At 36.3% G+C, this 23,467-nt stretch overlaps 1 protein-coding gene across 3 annotated transcripts in view; it reads right to left on the bottom strand.

Moving 5' to 3' along the window:
* Positions 1-23,467, bottom strand: part of EIF4E (eukaryotic translation initiation factor 4E) — a 103,760-nt gene that overhangs the window by 18,983 nt on the left and 61,310 nt on the right. For all 3 annotated transcript variants that reach the window (XM_055313289.1, XM_055313288.1, XM_055313291.1), the window contains exon 3: positions 506-612. In XM_055313289.1, the coding sequence (XP_055169264.1) occupies positions 506-612 (107 nt within the window). The remainder of the gene's footprint in view (positions 1-505; positions 613-23,467) is intronic.

The raw sequence follows: 23,467 nt of genomic DNA, 5'->3' as shown, positions 1-23,467 counted from the left end.
CCACAGGAAGCCTGCTTCTCCCTCTGCCTATGTCTCTGCCTCTCTCTCTCTCTCTCAAGAATAAATAAAACCTTTAGAAAACAAAAATAAAAACAAAAAACCCCCACATTTTCTTTGTTTCCCTGACCACGACTCTGTCCCAATTTATAGTTTATGTGTCTAAACCCTTCGTAGGCATTATCCCTCCAAAAAAATCCCTTATAAGTTGGTATTCCAAACCTCTGTCTTGAGTTAAGTTCACTTTAAAGACGATTCATTTACTACTATAATTTCACTTACTACCAATTACTGACGAATTCCAAACCCAATGTCTCAACCAGTGCTCTTTTCTGAGCTCAAGACTCACACATAAAACTGCCTGCTATAAACAGGTTATCCAAGTGAAAATGGAATCCTCAACCCAATATATCTAAAACTAGTCTCACCCTGTTTCCTCCAAACCTGTCCTATTTCACCATTTACTTCATTGTCTAAGTCAGAAGAACCTATGTGTCAGAAGGCTTACCTGTTCTGTAAAGGATGTTTAATATAGTGTTCTGGGTTAGCAACCTCCTGATTAGATTCTGTTTTCTCTTCTTCTGTAGGCGGGGGATTAGGAGTAGGGGTGGTTTCCTAATGGAAAATAATAAAAATTATTTTAAAAATTTTAACATAACTATGATAACAATACTTTAAAGCAATTCGAACCAATACTGCCAATATTCTTCTTTTAAGGAGAATTATAAAAGCATTTCATAAAATAGACCACAGACCAACCGCTAGAACTAAGAAAAGCACCAGAATCTCCATTCTAGCATTTCTTCACTAGGAACAGAAGACTTCTCAATAAAAATACAATAACAATATTATATGCAGTTTCTGTCACTTACACATTTTGGTATCAGAAAGATTGTTAGACACCATGCAACAAAGTTAAGATAACCAGCAGTCTTCCCAGTCTTCCCTAACATACTATTAACGTATTATGTATGGTTTGGAGAGTGGGGGAAGTATAACTTAAATTTGGTGAGTATAAGAACTATATTACAATGGCAAAAGAAAGCTTTATAAATTGATCAAACCAATACTACACAGGTCCTTCCTTCATGTCATACTATTGTAACATCTGGTTAACTTAAAAGTTCTGTTATTTTCAATTGGCCTGAGGCAAAAAAAAAGCTCAATGTTGGCTTGAACCTAAATCTTTTTCTAGATTAGACCTAATTAATATAGTCATCTAAAAAAATCAGGGAAACGGATGCCTGGGTGGCTCAGCGGTTGAGTGCCTGCCTTCGGCCCAGGGCATGATCCTGGAGACCTGGGATCGAGTCCCACATCAGGCTCCCTGCATGGAGCCTGCTTCTCCCTCTGCCTGTGTCTCTGCCTCTCTCTCTCTCTCTTTCTCTCTCTCTCATGATTAAATCAATAAAGATCTTTAAAAAATAAAAAAAATAATAAAAAAATCAGGGAAAAAAAGGAGCTTGGGGATAATCTGTGTTCTCCACATTGCTCCATGTAGCTCTTCACTCAATTATAAATTACTGTCAACAAAACTGAACACCAAAGAAAGGCACCAGAAGCTAAAACAAAAGCTGATTTTTTTCAAAAAAAAAAAAAAAAAGGCACTGCAACAAGAGTCTGGGGACTGAATTTAAATTGAACCAGCAAAACAATGTATGCTCACATTAACAAGATTATGTAAATCAGAGATGAAGGATCTAAAAGATCTCCTAGTGGATAGTTGGTAAATATTCATTTTACAAAATACATTTTTCTTAACAACATGACATATGTAGGAACTAATTTCTACTAGCCTATGAATAGTCACTCACAGCAGAGTATGTCTTGATTTTGCTCACAACTATAATGCCAATGAGCAAAGTGCTATACTCAATAGGAACTTATTATCTTGATTTAAGTAGTAAATTTAAATGTTTACAAAGCAATTAAGATCCTAAAATTTACAGAGTAGTCAATACCTTAAAATCACCAAACATTTTTTACCAGCATACTTCCATCCTCTGATGGATTACAACTTCATAGAATTACCAAATGCCATTCCTTACCCCACCAGCTTAAAATTAATGACAGTTTCCAGAGGCAGTCTCAAAGGATCAAGAAAATAGGGAAGTTAGGGACTAAGTGGGCCTAGGGCGACAGGGTACTACCAGAGGTGTGAACCTCAAAACTCTATATAAAAATCCCTCAGAGGTCCTTGGCTAGGCTAGTTCCTAAGCTGTGATGTTCAGAGTTCAACTCTGGATAGTCTAAAAGAGAACAGCCGAGCCAAGACTTCAGAGGCTGAATACCACTGGGAAAACGGTTCAGATCCAGACACAGTAGGTGGGTGAAAATCCTCAGCTTTCAGATGAAATCCTAAAAAAGCCATGCCCTAGGAATCAGGGGAAATCTATCTGCCTAACAAATCCTAAAACCAATCATTGACAGGATCAAGGTAATCTACCTATACATTAAGTGCCTCCAAGAACCAAACTCTACATTCTTCAGAAGAGAACATAATTGGGATCCCTGGGTGGCGCAGCGGTTTGGCGCCTGTCTTTGGCCAGGGGCGCGATCCTGGAGACCCAGGATCGAATCCCACGTCGGGCTCCCGGTGCATGGAGCCTGCTTCTCCCTCTGCCTGTGTCTCTGCCTCTCTCTCTCTCTCTCTGTGACTATCATAAATTAAAAAAAAAAAAAAAAAAAGAAGAGAACATAATCCTCTGTCTCTATGAATGTTATTTACCTACCAAACATTACTACCAAACAAACATTACTAGACATGCAAAGAATTTTACGTCACTAATGCTTAAGAGATTAACCTATTCACAGAAAAACATCCAGACACGACCAAAGTAATGGGAGTTTATAATTATGATTACTATGGTAAAACAGCAAAGACAAAATAATCAAGATTACTATAGTAAAATGAAGACAGAAAAAAGGATTTAAAAAATGGGGAGTATTTGAAAAGAAAACACATCTTTAAAAAAAATAGACATTATGGAACTGCCAAGTACAATGCCTGAAATTAAGAGTTCACTGAATGAGGCACCTGGGTGGCACAGTTGGTTAAAGCATCTGACACTCAGTTTCAGCTCAGGTTGTAATCTCCTGTCATGAGATTGAGGCCCACGTGAGGCTTCATGTTCAGCACAGAGTCTGCTAGAGATTCTCTCGCCCCCTGGTCCCTTCTGTTCATGCTCTCCCTCTCTCAAATAAAATAATTTTTTTTTTTTTAGAAAATTCGCTGAATGGGGCAGCCCGGGTGGCTCAGCGGTTTAGTGCCACCTTCAGCCCAGGGCCCAATCCTGGAGACCCAGGATCGAGTCCCATGTCGGGTTCCCTGCATGGAGCCTGCTACTCCCTCTGCTTGTGTCTCTGCCTCTCTCCTCTCTCTCTCTCTGTTTCTCATGAATAAATAAAATCTTAAAAAAAAAATTCACTGAATGATTAACAACAAATTCAAAGACTCAAAGACAGTCAACAGAAAATATTCAAATAAATATAGAGAAAAAATAGATGGTAAGAAACACTGTGGAAGATGGTTATAAAAGTCTAAGGACAAGAAGAGAGAATGGTACCGAAGCAATATACAAATAATGACTAAAATTTATCAAATCTCATCGGAAACTCAAAGTCATAAATTCAAAAAGCTGAAGGAACTCCAAGCAGTAAAATACAAACAAAACAAAACAAAACAAAACAAAACAAACAAACAAAACAATACAAACAAAACTATATCTGGGCACATGAGATTCAAACTATTGAAAATTCACAAAAGTCACATCAAAAGCAGTTAGGAAAGGGACAGGAACACGGACACACACACTATGGAAGCCGTTAAGACAACAGAATGACATCTCCATTCTGAAAGAAAAACTGTCAACCTAAAATTCAGTGCCTAAAAAAATAAAAATAAAAATAAAATAAAAAAAATAAAATTCAGTGCCTAGGAAAAATATCCTTCAAAAATGGAGAAATATGCAGATGCACATAGGCAGACACAACCTCTCCTCCATCAACACACACACATAAGTTGAATATAAGAGGAACACCAAAGGGAAAGTGTTCAGGCTAAAGGGAAAAAAATGAAACCCACATTATATGAAAATGCAAAAAAGAACAAAAAGCACTAGAAAAGTTAAACAGGTAGACCAGTATGTAAAAGACTATGAACAGGTTATTTTTTTAAAGGTTTCATCTATTTATTCGTGAGAGAGACAGAGACACAGACAGAGGGAGAAGCAGGCTCCATGCAGGGAGCCCGATGTGGGACTTGATCCCTGGACTCCAGGATCAGGTCCCAGGATGAAGGCGGCGCTAAACCGCTGAGCCACCCTGGCTGCCCTATGAACAGTTTATAAAGGAACAATGAATGATGATGTCTTATGGATTTGTTTTTTTTTTATTTTATTTTAATTTTGTCTTATGGATTTGTAAGGTGGAGTGTACAGCATATTCTTCCTCCAAAAGTTAAGTACTACAAATTCTATTTATCTAAATTAAAAGACAAGTAATATTTACTCATAAGTTCCAAATCCTCAGTACAAACCACACTTTCACAATATTTATTTAAATAGTTTATGTCAGCAGCACATAAAAACAATAGATTAATTACAGTATGAATAATTGTAAGTTTCACAAGGTCAATAACGTGACCTGCCAACTCAATATTTTCCCTTTCTTTTGTGTTACTCCACTCTTTTCACAATAGGAGAATGATGAAAAACTTAGATGATATCAAAGATCTCTGGACACATAGGAACTAAAAGCAGATAGTAACTCAGGAAAAAGTATACTCAGTTCCTAAAATTTAAAAGCTTCTTTTGAATTAAAAGTCCTACCTTAATGTTTTAGTCTTTACATCGAGAATCTCTATTTTCAATTTTTCTTATAACTAAAATAAAAATAACTACTCAACTTTAAAGTTGCAAAATCTTTCAGTGTTCACTTTTAATATTATACAAATATGCTAGATGTTAAGATTAATACTCTAAAAACACTCTAAAAATATTTATCTTAAGAGAGTATCATCTTTTCAGTATTTAAACCTTTCTTTTAATGTAAAGCAGTGGACATTTATTTAGCCTTTTAAGTTGCCATCTGCAATTTTAATAGTTTCCTGTTCAAATTTTTAAAGATTTTTTTAATTTTTAAAGATTCTAAAAGAGAGTTTTGAAAGAGGAAGAACACGCCTGCATGGAGGGGAGGGGCAAAAGGAGAGGGAGAGTGAGTCTTAAGTGGGGCTCGTTCTCACAATCCTAAGATCATGACCCGAGCCAAACCAAGAGTCAGATAATCAACCGACTGCATCACCTAGGCGCCCATCATGTTCAAATTTTAACTTATGAATTTCTTAAACTCTGTTAATAAACCAACAGTAGTTTTAATAGCCAATTATTTCCAAGATAGAATACTCTAATACTCTATAAAAAATACTCATTCACACAGCACAAACCAAATCTAGTAAAATTTTTAGAAATCACTTCATGATGGCATTTACTTATGAAAACATTAATATTAAAAACCACATATAAAAGAGCACATTAAAAAAAATCATATTGGGATGCCTGGGTGGCTCAGTGGTTGGTTGAGTGTCTGCCTTTGGTTCAGGGCATGATCCTGGAGTCCCGGGATCAGTCGAGTCCCACATCAGGCTTCCTCGTGGAGCCTGCTTCTCCCTTTGCCCATTGTCTCTGCCCCCCCCCCTCTCTCTCGGTCTCTCATTAATAAATAAAATATTTTTTAAAAAGTCCTATTTTCTTGGCATACATTTCTTCTTTAGGCCACATTTTGTTATGACCATCTACTTGTCTAATTCATTTTTTTAAAGATTTTATTTATTGATTTAGCACAGAGAGAAGAGAGTCCAAAAGCAGGGAGAGCAGCAGAGGGAAAGAAAGAAGCAGACTCTCCACTGAGCAGGAAGCCCAATGTGGGGCAATGTGGGGCTCAATCCCAGAACCCTGGGATCATGATCTGAGCTAAAGGCAGATGCTTAACCAACTGAGCCACCCAGGTGCCCCTCACCATCCATTCATTTTTTAAGTTTATTTGAGAGAGTAAGAGAGAACACAGGTGTGCATGGGCAGAGAGCTAAAGAGAAGCAGACATCTCCCTGAGCAGGGAGCCCCTGTAGGGCTTGATCCCAGAACCCTGGGATCATGACCCAAACCAAAGGCAGGCAGTCTCAAACAATTGAGCCACTCAGGCACCCTCAACCAATCCATTCTGAATCAGCAGAAATTTAAACCAATAACTAAACCAAAGGGCAGCCCATGTGGCTTAGCGGTTTAGTGCCGCCTTCAGTCCAGGGCGTGATCCTGGAGACCCAGGATCGGGTCCCATGTCAGGCTCCTTGCATGGAGCCTGCTTTTCCCTCTGCCTCTCTCTTTCTCTCTGTGTAGCTCTATGAATGAATAAATAAAATCTTAAAAAAAAAAAAAACTAAACCAAAAATTTATCATTCATCTTTAGTTTCTTGCAACCAGGTTGTAAATTATTGCAAAGAAAAAAAGACTTGAGACTCTTGAGGCATCACTGCTAGGAACAGGGCCTGCTGCCATCCTCTCTGTCAATTTCCTTCAACTTACTATTTTGTTATATTTTCGTTCTTTTTGATGGTTAAGTAATATTCCATTGTATATGTATTTATAAACGTCTTCTTTATCCATTCATCAGTCAATGGACATTTGGGCTCTTTCCATAATTTGGCTATCGCTGATAATGCTGCCCTAAACATCGGCTGCATGCATTCCTTCGAATCAGTATTTTTTTAATCCTTTGGGTAAATACCCAATAGTGTAATTGCTGGATAATAGGATAATTCTATTTTTAAATATGGAACCTCCATACTATTCTTCAGAGTGGCTGCACCAGTTTGCATTCCCACCAACAGTGCGAGAGGGTTCCCCTTTCTCCACATCCTCTCCAACATCTCGTTTCCTGTGTTGTTAATTTCATTTTTAACCTAAAAAACAAACTATAGTTGTATAACATATTTCAGGTGGGCAGAATGGAGAGCACAAAGCCATGAGATGCTGCAATGTTTAATTAGAAGATGGTAAGGAACCAATGAGGCTGAAAGAGAGGGCTCATGAAACCAAAGGTAGACTAAAATAGTAGGCTGAAGGAAAACTGTGAAAGGCCTCAAGGTCCGGCTAAAAGTATACTTTTCATCTTGTGAATAAAGGAAATCACTCATTAACAAATGAAAGTGATTAAAGACTGATGACAAGTAAGGGAATAGAAAAGACAACCATTTTAAGTGCAAAATATTAAACCTGGTTTTGGATTTGCTGAGTTTATGAGGTTCAAATAAAAATGTAGTCCTATAATCAATTTAGTGATTCCAGAGCTCAGTAACTGTCACAGCAAAAGAAGAAAGCTGAAAAAAAAGTAGAGCAAGGGTGGGGTAAGTCTAACAATTAGCTGCAAAGAATCTCAGGCAGTTTTTGAATGTTGCTACATCTCAGAATGCAATAACATTCTGCAAAAAGCCAACACATGTATCAAACACAATACTAAATTTGTTGGACAATCCTAGTATTATAAAGCTAAATACTTCCCAGATACGGTATCATTTCTTTAATCTGACTAAAGTTTAGATTCTTCCTTCTAGCCACATTCAAATCTACAATGGTCAAATTCCAAAGCCATGGTGTGCTTTTCCATAGTTGTGGACACTCAAGATTTTTCATAAACTCTCAACCTAAACACACTTACACACTATCTCTTCTAGAAATAACAATGAGCCTTCCCCTCAGGACACCCAATTAGTATCTTTCCTTACTTCACTGAACAAATATTACTACTAAGAACTTCCAGCACCCTGCCCCCCCTCCACCCCTCACAGCTTTGGGACGTCACCTAAACCTTAATTTGAAGTAAGCAAAAATCAATAGTTCCCCTGGCACTAATAAGGGTTAATTTTTTAAAGGATTCTATTTATTCATGAGAGACACAGAGAGAGAGGCAGAGACACAGGCAAAGGGAGAAGGAGGCTCCATGCAGGGAGCCTGATGTGGGACTCGATCCCAAGTCTCCAGGATCACGCCCTGGGCCGAAGGCAGGCACTAAATGGCTGAGCAACCCAGGCATCCCGAAAAAGGGTTAATTAAAGCAGTAACTCAAACCTAACTCAAACCACAGATTTCTGTTGGTTATAGTCTACAACCAGGGTAGGTATAGAATTAGAAAGTAAATACTCAGAAAACTTTATAACAATCTGAGAGTATTTCTGTACCTGTCAAAACTAATTACAGCACCTTCAGGCTCTTAGTTTTGTGATTTTTTTTCTTTATCCTATTTCTATGATTTACAAAAACATTACATGAGGAATTGTTTAAAAACAAAGTAAAAAGAGTGCCTGGCTGACTCAGTCAGTAGAACACATGCAACTCTTGATCCTGGGGCTATAAGTTAAGAGTTCCACATTGAAGGTACAGATTATTTAAAAATATATATATAGACTTTAAAAATAAGTAAATAAATAACTCACTCACTCACTCTCTACCAGAGTATGAGACACACTGGTTTTAGATCACATACTCTGGAGCCATGCTACCCAGGTTGGAATCCCAGCTCTGACATTCAGTTTTATAATTTCAGGTAAGTTCAGCAAAGCATCGAATAAAGGATAATACCCTATTTTCAATAACACTTCCTTACATTATTTCCTCTTTCTTGCTTCTATCTTTTTAGTTGAATTAGAAAAGACCATTTGTGGCTTTAAGAGAAATGTAAATGCTATTACGGCAAAGACAGTTGCAATTATCTGTACAAGTTACTCATCCAAGATTTCCATAAACTGAAGGCACTACATACATTAAATAAAGATATGGAATAATGAGAAGAGTAAGCAAATAAGAACAGAAAAGAATGCTGCTTTATGACTTTTAAAGTGGTAACACCACCCCCACACTTCATCCAAACAATGAGTTTTTACTTGATAGGTAACATTTACCAAGCAGCTACTACCAGTGTGCTACTTTTTTTTATATACGTTATTTCAATATTTATATAACTTCAACATATTCAATCTTTCAATTCTGTGAAACTACTAACGCTCCCTGCTCTTCAGATTTAAGTGCTGCAAGTTAAATGGCCTGTCTTCTACATTTGAATCCAGGACTATCAGGGTTCACAGCTAGAGATACTATATGTCCTGGTTTTACCTGCTTATTGTTTCACTATATCAGCAGAACCTTCCTTCACTCCCAGAAGTGCTCAGAGGTGGATAATAAGTTTTATATGGTTATTGAGGTACTCTTTCCAGGCCGCATAACCCTACTGTATTGTACTATGTTTTGTGCCACAGCCTTAGACTCAACACCTTCACTATCTTGCAAATGCATGCCACTGCCAATAAACTAGAAAAAAGGGATGAATGGTACAGCTCACACTCCCAACACACACACACAAAATCCCACTAAGAAAAAAATCAAGTAAATGTCAATGACCAATTATAGAGAGTTTATATTATTATACAAGACAGCATACTAAAGCCTATACACACACACACACACACACACACACACACACACACACACACATGATCAAATCTCTCAAATACTGGCAAATACTAAGATATGTAAACAGACCTCAAGAAGCATTCTTTTTGGTCTCCAAACATTCAGTTCCCAGGTCTCTTTTTAACAAACAATGCATTTCCCCCAGCACCCACCCACATGTCAATTAGTATAATTAATTAACTAATACACAAGAACAAGTAGTCTTACCACTTGCCTTGTAAAGAATTTTTTAAAAAGGTGTAAACTTTGAAGGTTACCACAAATGATTAAATCAATAGTTTTGGTTGTTAAAGTAATACCAGCTAATCTGGCATCAGTCATCACAAAAGTGGAGGCTGGATTTTGCAGATCTTCTTCCTTATCTGTAATAAAGAATCAAAATAGTGACCTTCATGCTCTAAAAAGTTGAAGTAGAAAAAACACGCAGATTTAGCAAGATACAAACCTTTTAAGCTTAAAGCACTGGCTCTAATGGAGAAATTTTTTCCACATTAACGGACTGGGAAACCCTATATATCAATTCTGATTTAAAAGAGTACAAAAGTACTTTTCAATTGATGTAAAATGACAACAAAAAATACTGGAAGCTGAGCTATAGAGGGGAAGAGCTATGATGATTTGTACAAATTGTGTCAAAGCTATAAGTACTGCAAAATTTAGTAGCTGTTCAACCTATTTAAGTAACAATAACCTAATTACATGACTAAAATTAATGACTGGCACTAAATTTTTCAGTGAACAGAGTTGATTAAGGTTGCTCCTCTACAGCTAAAAATGGATATTTCTGGACAGACAGCAAAATATACTCAACCACATTTTACTAATATTAAAAAAAAAATCCCTACAGGCCACACTTAAATTTCTGATTTTCTAGAATACAATTCTTAAAACTTGGATGCACATATCTTTAACTCTTTACTAGAAAGACTTGTAGGCATCTTGTTTCATTTAAAATAATCTGTCAAACCTGTCAACCAGGGTGCCTGGGTGGCTCAGTTAAGCATCTGCTCAGGTCAAGATCCCAGCATCCTGCTCAGCGAGGAATATGCGACTCCCTTCCCCTGCTCTTGCTCACGCAATCTCGCTCTTTTCTCTTTCCCCCTCCCAAATAAATAAAAATCTTTTAAATAAATTAATTAAGTAATCCATCAACCAAATTACTCTGTGTATCTTATGGAGCCTAAGAGAAGATCTCAAATTCAGAAAGTGTGATGATAGAGACATTAAGAAATAAACAAGAATGATAACAAGGCTAATGAATAATTTAAATGTCAGTGTCATTTAAACCAAAGGCTACCAGAAGACTCATATTTTACAATAGCTAAGGAAATTTATAGAAGTTGAACATTACACAAAATAAAAAAGTGCTTCAAATAACGGACAAGCATTTTCACTTCACAAAATTATACTGGTTCCAGTAGCATGGCAATTTCTATTTCAATTATTCTTTAAAGCTTTATAATTACAAAATGGAGGCATTTAAAAGAATTTAACTGCTGATTCTTTTTAAGTTTATTCCTTTTAAAATTATAACTAAAATTTAATGACACTGATTAAATGTTAGTTTTTAAAAAAACAATCTTTACAGTCCCAGTTAAACAAGTAAGCAGCTGCTTTCTTTTTACAGCTGAAGTTTCTAAATTCTACATGTTTTTTAAAAGTTCTATAATGTCAACTATTAAAATTGTGATATAAACTATAGTCTTGGGACACCCGGATGGCTCAGCAGTTAAGCTCTGCTTTCCGCTCAAGAGTGATCCTGGAGTTCAGGGATCCAGTCCCACATCAGGCTCCCTGAGGGGAGCCTCCCTTCTCCTTCTGCCTATGTCTCTGCCTGCCTCTCTCTCTCTCTCTCTCTCTCTCTCTCTCTCTCTCATGAATAAATAAATAAAATATTTAATAAATAAATAAATAACTATAGTCTTTTTAAAAATAATCTCTACACCCAACGTGACGCTCAAATTTATGATCTTAAGATCAAGAGTCACATGCTCTACCAACTGAGCCAGCCAGATACCCCAAAATAATAGTTTTAGTAAGAAAATTAGAATTGTCCTTTCATACTTCAAGTACTTAAATGATCTTCCAGAAGACATCAACCTATATTTCTTTAAAAAATTAGGGAATGAGGGACAGTTTCAAATGTCCCCAGGTTTACAGAGTAGGTTATATACTTCCTCTTACTGAGCTTAAGTTAATGAACTATCAAGCTTCCAAATATAAGACCTATATTCTTTAAATCAGTAACTATACTTCTAAGATTTCTTCAAAGTATCAGGGCACTAACAATTTTGCATATTTCCTGTTAGGAAATAAAAGTAGAGTCAACATGTATCAAAAGATACAACCAACAAATAAGAGATATATTATGGTGTTCACAATTTAGACATTAAATGTGATACTTAGAAAATTATTTTAAAATGCTACTGTAAATAGGAAAAGGTAGATTACAGAACTGTTTAAACAAGGAGCACTTTACTTTTTTGGTAGATGTACTTTTTAAGAAGTCATAAATAAACTGTGGGACATCCACACAATGCAATATTGTTCTGCACAAAAAGACATGAGCTATCAAACCATGAAAAGACATGGAGGAACCACAAATGTATATTACCAAGTGAAAGAAGCCAATTTGAAAAGACTACATGCTGTATACGATTCCAACTATGACATTCTGGAAAAGGCAAAACTATAGAGGCAGTAAAAAAGATCAGTGGTTGCCAGGGATGAGAAGGGACAGATGAATAAGCAGAAAAGAGAGGATTTTAGGCAATGAAACTACTCCCATATGATACTACAATGGTAAATACGTGTCATTATTTATTTGTCCAAACCCAAATATTATATAACACCAAGAGTGAACCCTAATGTAAACTAAAGGCTTGAGACAACAATGATGTGCCAATGTAGGTTCATTCGGTGTAACAAATGTGCCACTCCGGTACGGGATGTTGTCTGGGGGCGGCGGGCGGCAGCGAAGGCTGTGCATATAGTAACAGAAGTATACCAGAACCCTATCTTCCTCTCAATTTTGTAGTGAATCAATAAAAAAAATATACAAAAAAAAATTTTTTTTGTAGTGAATCTAAATCTGCCCTAAAAAATACTCTTATTTAAAAGCAAAAGTGGGGCAACCTGGGTAGCACAGTCGGTTAAACCTCCAACTCTTGATTTTGCCTTAGGTCAGGATCTCAAGGTCCTGAGATGGAGCCCTGCAATGGACTCCAGGCTCAGCGTGGAGTCCGCCTGAGATTCTCTTTCCTGCCTCTGCCTCACCCCATCGCTAATGCATGTGTGCCCATGCACGCTCTCAAATAAATAAACCTTAAAAAAAGGAAAAGAGGTACAAAGAAGAGATAAGGTAAGAAAAAAGGATCCACAAACATGTAAACCAAAAGATTACCAAAGAAAACCTAGTTGTTGGGATTACAGATGATTCTCATTTCTTCACACGTGTCTATAGGTTCTGAATATATTACAACAAATATTATACAAAATTATAAAATATATTAAACCAAATATATACTTGAGTCTACTGGACTGCTCAGTTTGTGATGTTAGTCCCATTACAGCAATACATTATTTTTTTAAACATTTATTTATTTATTCATGATAGAGAGAGAGAGGCAGAGACACAGGCAGAGGGAGAAGCAGGCTCCATGCCAGGAGCCCGATGTGGGACTGGATCCCGGGACTCCAGGATCGCGCCCTGGGTCAAAGGCAGGCGCTAAACCGCTGAGCCACCCAGGGATCCCTGAAATACATTTTTAAAAGTTAACCTTGTTCAGTATTTTCTCATTCACATTTTCTCCTCCTCTTCAAAAATTTACTGCCAATTCTCATTTATTTACTCTTTCAAATACAATCATTTTACAAAGTAAGGGCTTGCAAACTTTTTCTATAAAGGGTAAGGAGAGTAAATATTTTAGGCTGGTGCTATCACTTATTCTGTTTTGTTTTACAACTCCAAAACACATACTTAGCTAGCAGGCCACACAAGAGTAGCCTTAAGGCCAGTTGTGGACCTCAGTATATAGTTCCCCATCCCACTGCAAAGATTTTGGTATTTTGATTCAAAATATACTGAACTTAAGCACTAAATTCAAAATGAACTTTTTTCCAGTATCAATCTTTTCCAAAAGCAAATGACTTTATTAAAGCCATCATATTCCTCAGTAGAATTATAGAGCCTTCATTTAGGAATCCTGCAAATTACTAACTAGGCTTATAATTTCTGAACACTTGGAAGGCATTGGCACTTGGGTACATGAATATGGCAAATTATTTGCTGCCACTTTTACCTAGTTTCAGAAAAAATGTAATACTGTGTTCTATAATCAGAATGCAACAATAAGTTACTTTTTAAAGGGCCGTCAAGCTAAGTGGTTTTTTTTTTTTTTTTTTTTTTTTTGCTATTCAGTAATTCAGTAACTTTAAACTCAAAGGTGAGGTAGGTTAAGCACTCCGCAGTGTCTGACATGATAGGTACTTAAATGCTTGACTAAATGAATAATCTGAATTTTATTCCCTCTCAAAATCCCACTAAAACTATAACATTTTTTTTCCAAGTCCACAACTATGAGAAGAGCAGGGGAAAAAAAAAGAGCTGGAACACAGACAAGTGGTTACTGATCGATGTACACTGCTAGATCCTAAAGTCTCACCCACCTTAAGAACTGGGGGTCAAGGGGAAATAAAAAAGAACTGGAAGTGAAGGAAGGAGGTAAATTAAAGAGAATGAGGCGAAAGCTATTTGAAAAATAACTAGATCCTTCAATTCCCTCCTTCTACCTTAACAGGACTGCTGCCACTGAGTTCAAAAATAGAAAATAAGCAACTTGGAGGGAACAGGCAGGGTAAAGAAAATGCCTTCAAAAATATGTACCTATAAAATATATATATATATATATATATATATATATATATATATCCTCAAAAGGTTAAAAATGTTGCATCCCAGTCATAGGAAGCTATAAAGTGAACATTCAGAAAAGAGAGACAGAGACAGAGAGGAAAGATATCTGGAAATTAAAATTATGACAGAGAAGACTGGAAAATAAAATTCCTCAGAAAATAAAAAATAGAAAATGTAAGCAAGAAATCAGAACTATGCTAGAAGATCCAGTATCTGAATAACTTTTTTTCTTTTTTAAAATTGTATTTATTTATTCATGAGAGCCAGAGAGAGAGAGAGAGAGAGAGAGAGAGAGAGAGAGAGAGAGGAGAGGAGAGGCAGAGACAGTCAGAGGGAGAAGCAGGCCCCATGCAGGGAGCCCAATGCAGGACTTGATCCCAGAACCCCGGGATCATGCCCTAAGCCAAAGGCAGACGCTCAACCACTGAGCCACCCAGGCATCCCTGAATAACTGTTTCAAAGAAGAAAAAAAAGGAAGGAAAAATCACAAATTAGATAAATCTAAAGGGATGAATAGGAGTGCAATGACAAAAATGTGCAATGAGTACCTAGCACAGTGGATGAAAACACCGATACTAAAGCATGTCATTGTGAAATGAGAACAAGAAAAATTTCTGGGGCAAAGAAGAATTGGACAAAAAAGAAAGAAAAAGAAAAAGAAAAGAGAAAAAGAAAAAGAAAAAAAAGAAAAAGGAAATGAAAATGAAAAAGTTGCCATTAGAATAATATCTGACTTAACAGCTACAACAAAAAATGACCTTGAATAATGACTTTAAAATTCTGAAGAAAAGAATTCTACACCCAGCCAAATATGATATTGTTTAATAGGCAAGATCTCAAAAATATTTAAGTCTCATTTATCTTTTCTCAAAAAACTTACTGGAGATATGATCTACCAAAATGAAATAAGAAACCAAATAAGAAAATAAGGGCCACAGCAAATGGACAGGCACACCAAGGAAGTCAGATGAGAGGGAATCACGAGTATAGTTAAAGACAGGTGTGCACCAGATATAGAGAGCAACATCCAGATTGGAGCAATGTGATTCAGGCTACATTCTTCAACTGATGGCTGTAATGATCAAGATGCTTATTATTCTATCCTTAAAAAAACAAAACATTGAATCCCATGGTTTGTTTGGCCCAGACTTCTATCTATACTTAACTCAGCTTAACCTGGTGTCAACAAAGCTCCATTTCTCTCCTTTGTGCCGTCCTTCTCCCTGAAACAGCTACAAATGTCACACCAAGTGAGTTCAACTTTAACCTACTCTTAAAATACATAAAGCATCTTACTTAATTGAAGGTTCTTTGCCTGGCCAACACCAGGCAAAGAACAACTGTGGAGTCCTATGTTTCCCAGATCATGTTCATGATCTTGCCAAATGATTTCCCCAAATGGGGCTTTAGTATAGATTCTAAGAAGCTGAGACTATCATGAAGACATGATGTCTTAGGTGATGAATACACAGGTGTTCAGTTTATTTCTCTAAAACGTATGGAAACATTTTTTATGTTTTTTACACATATAAATTATTCACAATTAGAAAAGGAGGGGTAGCTTTAAGAAAAAATTATAGCCTGATAGTCAACTATACAGTCACAGTGTTTTATCTAACCAGTAGAGTTTTTAAAATTTTCAATTTATTGCCAAAACATTTACCTTGCAGCTATACTATCTCATATATGGAATGATATTGGTGGGAGGCTACTGACCACAAATTATCAAATGGTGGGAATTAACCCAAATATATAGAAATATAATATAGAACTATGTTTAAGACCAAACCATGCAATACATAGCATCAGGAAAAAAAAGTGAAAGCTTTATACGCTGATATGCAATGCTCTAAAACACTATTATTGAGTGAAAAACATGCCATGCCATAATAATGTAAACATTTTTTAAAAAAGAATATATATTCTTTTGCTTGTATATATACAAATATCTATGGAAAGATAGGTAGTGACAATGCTGGCTGTCACTACAGATGATCCACCCGGATGGGATCAGCTTGAGAAAGACTTCACTATATAGTCTTTTGTACAAACTGAATTTCAAACAACATAAAGTACTACCTACTCAAAAAAAAAAATAAAATGTTCAACAGAAAAAAAAAAGGCCATAGGACAATTTTAATTATTCATACAACAGCAAATAATTGCCTTTGAAAGTTTAAAATATAGACAGAAGTGGGGATCCCTGGGTGGCTCAGCGGTTTGGCGCCTGCCTTTGGCCCAGGGCCTGATCCTGGAGACCCGGGATCGAGTCCCACATCGGGCTTCCTGCATGGAGCCTGCCCACCCCCCAACCCGTGTCTCTCATGAATAAATAAATAAAATCTTTAAATATATATATATATATAGAGAGAGAGACAGACATTTTCACACAATGAAATTAGATATTTCTCCAAACTGGTTATATCTAACTGTACCTTACAAAGTTAAGCCAAATACAGTATGTATATGTTTGTTTACACCAGTTATGTCTAGATTCTACACCTACACTGTCCAATTTAGTAGCCACTAGCGACATACGAAATTATATTTCAAATAATTAAAAAGGATATTTAAGTTAAAGTTAAATGAAGTTTTTAAAATTCATTTCCTTGGTTGAATCAGTCACAATTCAAGTGCTCCAAAAACATATTGAGCTAGTGGCTACTGTACTGAACAGCACAAATACATAACATTTCCACCATCACAGAAGGGTCTCTTGGACAGCACTTATCCAAAAGAATCCTCAAAAAACTGGTTAACAGTGTGGATGCTTTGGAGAGGGGAACCAGGTAGAAAGGAGAAGACAGACAGGAAATAGGTTTTTCACATTAAAAAAAAAAAAACAGGACTGGGGCACCTGGGTGGCTTTCTCAGTTGAGAGTCCCAACTGTTGGTTTCAGCTCAGGTGGTTTATCTCATGGTCATGGGATAACCGGCATCAGGCTCCAAACTCAGTGGGGAGTCTGCTTGAGATTCTCTCTCCCTTTCCCTCTGCCCCTTGCACCCATGCCCTTGACAGAATAATCTTTAAAACAAAAGGACTGAGCCTGGGCCAGGCAGCATCTTTAAAATTTCATAGAAACTCAGTTAATCCTTACTGTACTTCAATATAATAAGTTTTCCTTGTAATCCTAAGTATTTTATTTAATGCATTTAAAAACATTATTCTGATAATGGGGCCACAGGCTTCACTGCTAAAGGGATCCATTTGGATTTTGGGCCATGAGCATGTGTTACTAATTCAAGAAAAAAGTTTAAAAAAAAATAGAGATTTTTACAATCCTAAACATTACTAAAAAAAAAATAGTGTATAAGTTCAAATTAAAAAAAAAAAAACAAAAAAAACCTTGTATTGCTCCATGTCACATACAGCTCATAAATCATCTGGTACATCTTTTCAAAGATGGGATTTTTTTTTTTTTAAAGATTTTAGAGAGAGAGCACACAAATCCAAGGGGGGGAAAGGGCAGACAGAAGGAGAGGGAGATGGAGAAGCAGACCTCTCTCTGAGTACAGAGCCTGACCCTGGGCTCAATCCCTGAACCCTTGGATCATGACCTGAGCTGAAACCAAGAGTCCACCGCTTAAGCAACCACGTCATCCAGGCACCCCTTCAAAGATAGGATTTTATATTTAATTCATTTGTGCGTGATGATCTTTGCAGCAATTTTATGCTTAAGGAAGGCGTTTTACTGAAGATAAAGAGTTGGACTTTTTAAGTCTTGGGTGAACATTTCAATTTCTTTTTTTGAACAGAATAGTAACACAGCTTTGGGGCCAGGACCTAGGTTTGAGTTTGAAGCTCTCTCACTTAGAACCATGTGACCCTGACAAGAAAAAAAAAATTACTTAAAATATGAATTTCCCACCTGTTATTTATTTCATTGAGAGAACTGGGGGGAAAACTACAAGAGAAAGATATACATCTCATCTTTCCTTAGTTAATACTTGGAAGTTACCAAACTTTGTGGCTGCAAAGGCTATTGCCCTAAGATGACCACGTAAAATCCCATAAAAATTCTTTGTAACACCACTAACATGGTAGCCTGGGTGGCTCAGTCAAACATCTAACTCTTGATTTCAGCTGAGGTCACGGTCTTAGGGTTCTGAGATCAAGAACCATATCAGGCTCCATGCTCAGTGCAGTCTGTTCAATATTCTCTCTCCCTCTTCCCCTACTGGTCCTCCCACTTGCACTTTATCTCCCTTTAAGATAAATAAAATCTTAAAAAAGAAAAATATCATCAGTTCAGGTATAGATCTTATTGACTGTTGCTATAATAAGCAGAGCACAGGAAGTTAATTTCGGTACAGCATTTTTTACAGTAAGTTTAAGACATATAGCTAAAAACGCATAAATATACGTTTTAGCGCTGACAATTACTGCAGACTTGAGTTTCAAAGAAATGGTCTGACTACTACCTTCCTGGAACAATTCAGCTTTTAAGACTAGCAATATTAAGGTTACCTGAGTGCTTCAGTCAGTCAAGTGACCGACTCCTGATTTAGGCTCAAGTCATGATCTCTTGAGATCAAGTCTTTCTGGCTCTGCACTCAGCAGGGAATCTGTCTGAGATTCTCTCTCCCTCTCTCTTCACCCCTCCTCTGCATGCTTGCTTGCATGTACACATGCTCTCTCTCTCTCACTCGCTCTCTAAAAAAAAAAAAAAAATCTGTAAAAAAAAAAAAAAGGAAAAGGAAAAAAAAGACTAGCAACATTACTACGCTGAAACTTTTTCAAAACAACTGCTTAACTCTTAGCCCTTTCACCAAAACTACTAACGGTACAAAGGTAGTTATGAGCAAATTCCATAATCACAAATTTTTAAAAATTTACTCCATTGGTTTTAATACCAAAATATTTTCACTGGCAGATCATTTGAAGGGACAAGATTCAGAAATCAAATGAGAAGGGGGAGAAGGGAAGTGATCATTTGCTTTCTTCAGAAATCTATCCAAAATGTTCTGGACCAGCTTTTAAAATATAACCTTATGTGTGACTACTTGTTTAGTCGTTAAATTTAAACACTACAGTACTATTTTCTTACTGTACTTTGGTTATCAGTTATCAAATACTGTAGTACAGAAGAGCCTAAAATGTCCACATATTTTCATTTAGAACTACAGCAAAATACCTAGAAAGTTTATCAAATTATTGTTCCCAAATCACATAAGAAAACATATTACATGGCTACTGGAAAGACAGGGTCATGGTTAAGAACACATACTCTGGAATTTGGCTGCTTTAGTTAGAACTCCACCCCACCATTTATTAGCTGTGTGATCTTGAGCAAGTTAGTCACACACAGTTACTTAATCTCTTTGTGCCTTGGTTTTCTCATTTGATTTAAGGATAATAATGCCTAACTCATAGGGCTGCTGTGGGATTAAATGAATTCATATATGTAAAAATACTCAGTGTGGTACCTGACATATAGAAGTGCTATAAGGTAGCTATTATAAAGAAATAAAGAGGTGCCCGGGTGGCTCAGTTGGTTAAGCAACTGCCTTGGGCTCAGGTCATGGTCCCACAGTCCTGGGACTGATCCCAAGTCAGCCTCCCTGCTTAGCAGGGAGCCTGCTTCTGCCTCTCCCTCGCTATCTCCTCCCTGCTCTCCCTCTCTCTCTCAAATAAATTCTTTAGAAAATACAGATCTGCCTACATTAAAAAAAAAAAAAAATCACTGTTACAAAGAGGTTGTAGTTAAAGATCATTTTTAAGGCAGTTGCTTAGAACTCTAAACCCATATCCCTGGAAATCCAATACTGGTTAGATTTGTCCTAAGGCCACAGAAACTTATTGAACAATGTGACTAAATTAGAGCTTCCCATTGTTTCTATGGAATAATGTATCAAAAGTTCCAACCCGGAGGAAAAACCTTATTTTCTGACCAGGTTCTCAGGCACCTGAAAGCCAAAAGTAATCTTTTCTTTTTTCTCCAGATATAAATAGGAACTTCTGAAGGAACACTACTGATTTTTATGATAGGTATAGGAGCGAGAAGAGTATCTCAGGATTGCAGATCACAAGCCTTTCATTTCTTGCCAACGACTAGGGATTAACAATCAAAAAATGGCTATGTGAATTTCTTAGCAAAGAGGGGAAAAGGTGAGTAGATGTATGCATAATACACCTGCATGCAACACATTCATGGACTATGAACTTGGTATACCTAGTTCTTCCTAACTGACAAACTGTCATCTCTGAATACTGAATTTGAAAATCAAAATCACTGCAAGATATCTTATTCCCATTTTCTCAGCTAGACTTAGAAATTTAGTCAAGGTCACACATATTAAAATCAGACTATACTCCACGCTCATTTTCACCTCTCTCAAATTTCTATAACAAAGATGGAAAAACTTACAAGTACCAGAAGAGCAAGAAAATTTCCAAGGAGTAGCATAGAAAGAAAAGTAGAAATTACCATTGCTAGAATAACCATTTCACAAGTTCCCTGTTACATCCAGGTACTCTACTACATTCTTAACCTTATATAAATTAAACAATATATTTCAAATTTTGCCTAGAATTTGCTGTCCAAATTGGATTAAGCTTACCAAATTCATTCAACACTGTATTCTCTTCAACTTCAGTGTATAAACTATGACTGCTTTATAAACTGGAACTAAGTCAAACAATTATGCATAGTACAGTATTAACTCAAAGTGTAAAATCAAGTGAAATTTGAAAGATAAAAACCAGAATCAAATTTATTTGGTTTATGAATAAACTCTGATACATGTACTAGGTTCTTTCATTAAGGCAAAAACACATTAATTTGCAAGGTCCGCTTGTCAATCAGCAGTCTTTAATAAACCCAAAACACTGAACTATATACAATGCATTTGTCAATATTATTTTTAAGTCTTATTTACTTTTAATAAACTCTTTGCAGAACATGTTTCTAAAGAGTAAAAATGGAAACATTTGATTAGCAGACTGTCCAAGTTGATTCCATTTAAGCAATTAATGTAGTCTTAAAATCCAAGAGATACAATGTAAAAACAAGTTAAACTATATACCTTCAGTTTAACTTAAAAAAATAAATTAAAGAACCTCTTATCTTAAAGAACTGTAAGTCAGAGAACACCCCAAGAACACGGAATGAAGACAAAGCTACAAAGAAATATGAGCCACTGGAAGCAAGATGGCCTGGGAAAACTGTCTTGCCATCTTCACAATATTGTCTAATTTTGACCTAGCCACAATTCAAATGCCAAAAGAATAACAGGAAAGCACTGTTTATCTCAATGTTCAAAACTGTGCCATATTACCTATAAAAAGGTAAAATGCTTCCTTTAATTTGCCCTATCAAGCTGCTCAAAAAACTTAGAATTTGTAATCCACATCTTAAGGTAACTGACCTCTTACACACACTTGAAGAAAATCATATAATATTGAATTGAAAAGGACTGTATTTTATGTAATTTCCATAGATAAAAATTCCCCAAATACCAATGAAAGGTGGGACAAGGAGGAAAAGCCTATGACTCTTTTAAGTGCTTATGATTATGCTCAATATAAAAGCAGTAAGGAAACTCACAACCTAGTTGATATAGCAATGAACAAATATGAATATGGTTTTTGTAGGCTTCAGTACTAATCAGCTGCTGTAAAAACAAAACAAAACAAAACAAAACAAAAAACAACAAAAAACCCACAGCTCCCGCTATTTAAAAATCAAAGAATTCTGAAAGACTAACCTGTGAAAAAGGTGCATTCAAAGTGCTAAAACTTTGCCATTCTAAGAATGAACACATCAGTGTATTTTTCATAGAAGTTAAAACTACTACAGGCCTTCTACTTTCACACACTTTGGGTTTTTAGGTTCCCTACTCCCCAAATTTAAATGCAGCACCCAAATTTCCCTGGGTCAGCACTAGAATGAATACTATTAATCTATCACCCCCACACCACTGGGAACTAACCTAAAGAGTCTTACACTCAACAAGGTATAGAATCACATTCTGTATAACTTTGTGTTCTAAGGAACATTTGGTATAACCTCCTAAACATAACAGAGGCTATAAATATTTACTGACTCAAAACAGTCCTTCAATACTTTGTAGGTCTATTCTGTGCTATTTAAACAAAACTGCATAGCTTTGCAAAATCCAAAGGACCTAAATGTTACTGAAACTTCACAGAATGCGTTATTATTTCACAGTTTAGAGGTTTTAGCCTTGCCCCTATAACCAGCTGTAATGCTTTTTTAACGATACTGGTACAGTGGTCAGGAGAGCAGATCCAGTAAAAAGTGGGCATGGGAAACTGTTAAAAGAGAATATTTTCATAGTCATCCTTTACCTTTTTATTTATGTAACATTAATGTTCTAAAGTCAGTTAACTGTATCAGCAAATTAAAAGACAGTTTTGCAGAACGTAAATGAGAACACGTACCAATAAAAAAACAAGTAACCAAGCAGAAGAGCTGCCTTAAATTCTGGCAACAAGCAAAGGATAGTTCACACCAACGTAATGAAAAATTAGTCTTTTTGTACTCTATAAACCTTCCGCGAGGTTTATAGAATTCTTGAGCTAGCTATGAAGTCTTTAAAAAGTCACAACAAGTTGGTAAAAGTCATCATCAAAATCACAAACTATCATTAAAGACACACAAAAATATCCGGCAACCAAGGTCCAGAACTGGTTCCAGCGTGTCAAAGGTCTTCCGGTGGTTAAAATATTCCATTATGCCTCTAAAACAATTTCACTTAGATGTGACAATCCTAAAACAGCAACACAGGCGTGTAAGTTTCAGGGAGCCAGGGCTGGCAAACCCAAACTCTGACAAAGATATCCTCTCCTTTGGGCGGTAACTACCAAATTACTGTTCAGGAGTCGGCTTGCTTCAACTGAGTTTAAGACGGTGCCTAAACTGAAAGGAAAGCGTTATAACGAGTCAAAAAAAAAAAAAAAAAAAAGAAAGAAAGAAAGAAAAAAGAAAAGAAAAGAAAAAAAAATAATTTTAAAAGTTAAGTTCCCATTTCCAATAAACCGTGTCTCAGAAATCTTTCAGAAGAGAAAGGCTCG

The sequence above is a fragment of the Nyctereutes procyonoides genome, unplaced genomic scaffold, assembly GCF_905146905.1.
Source record: "Nyctereutes procyonoides isolate TBG_1078 unplaced genomic scaffold, NYPRO_anot_genome, whole genome shotgun sequence".
NCBI lineage: Eukaryota > Metazoa > Chordata > Mammalia > Carnivora > Canidae > Nyctereutes > Nyctereutes procyonoides.
Note: the sequence above shows the minus strand (reverse complement) of the source record. Positions and strands in the feature narration are given on the sequence as shown.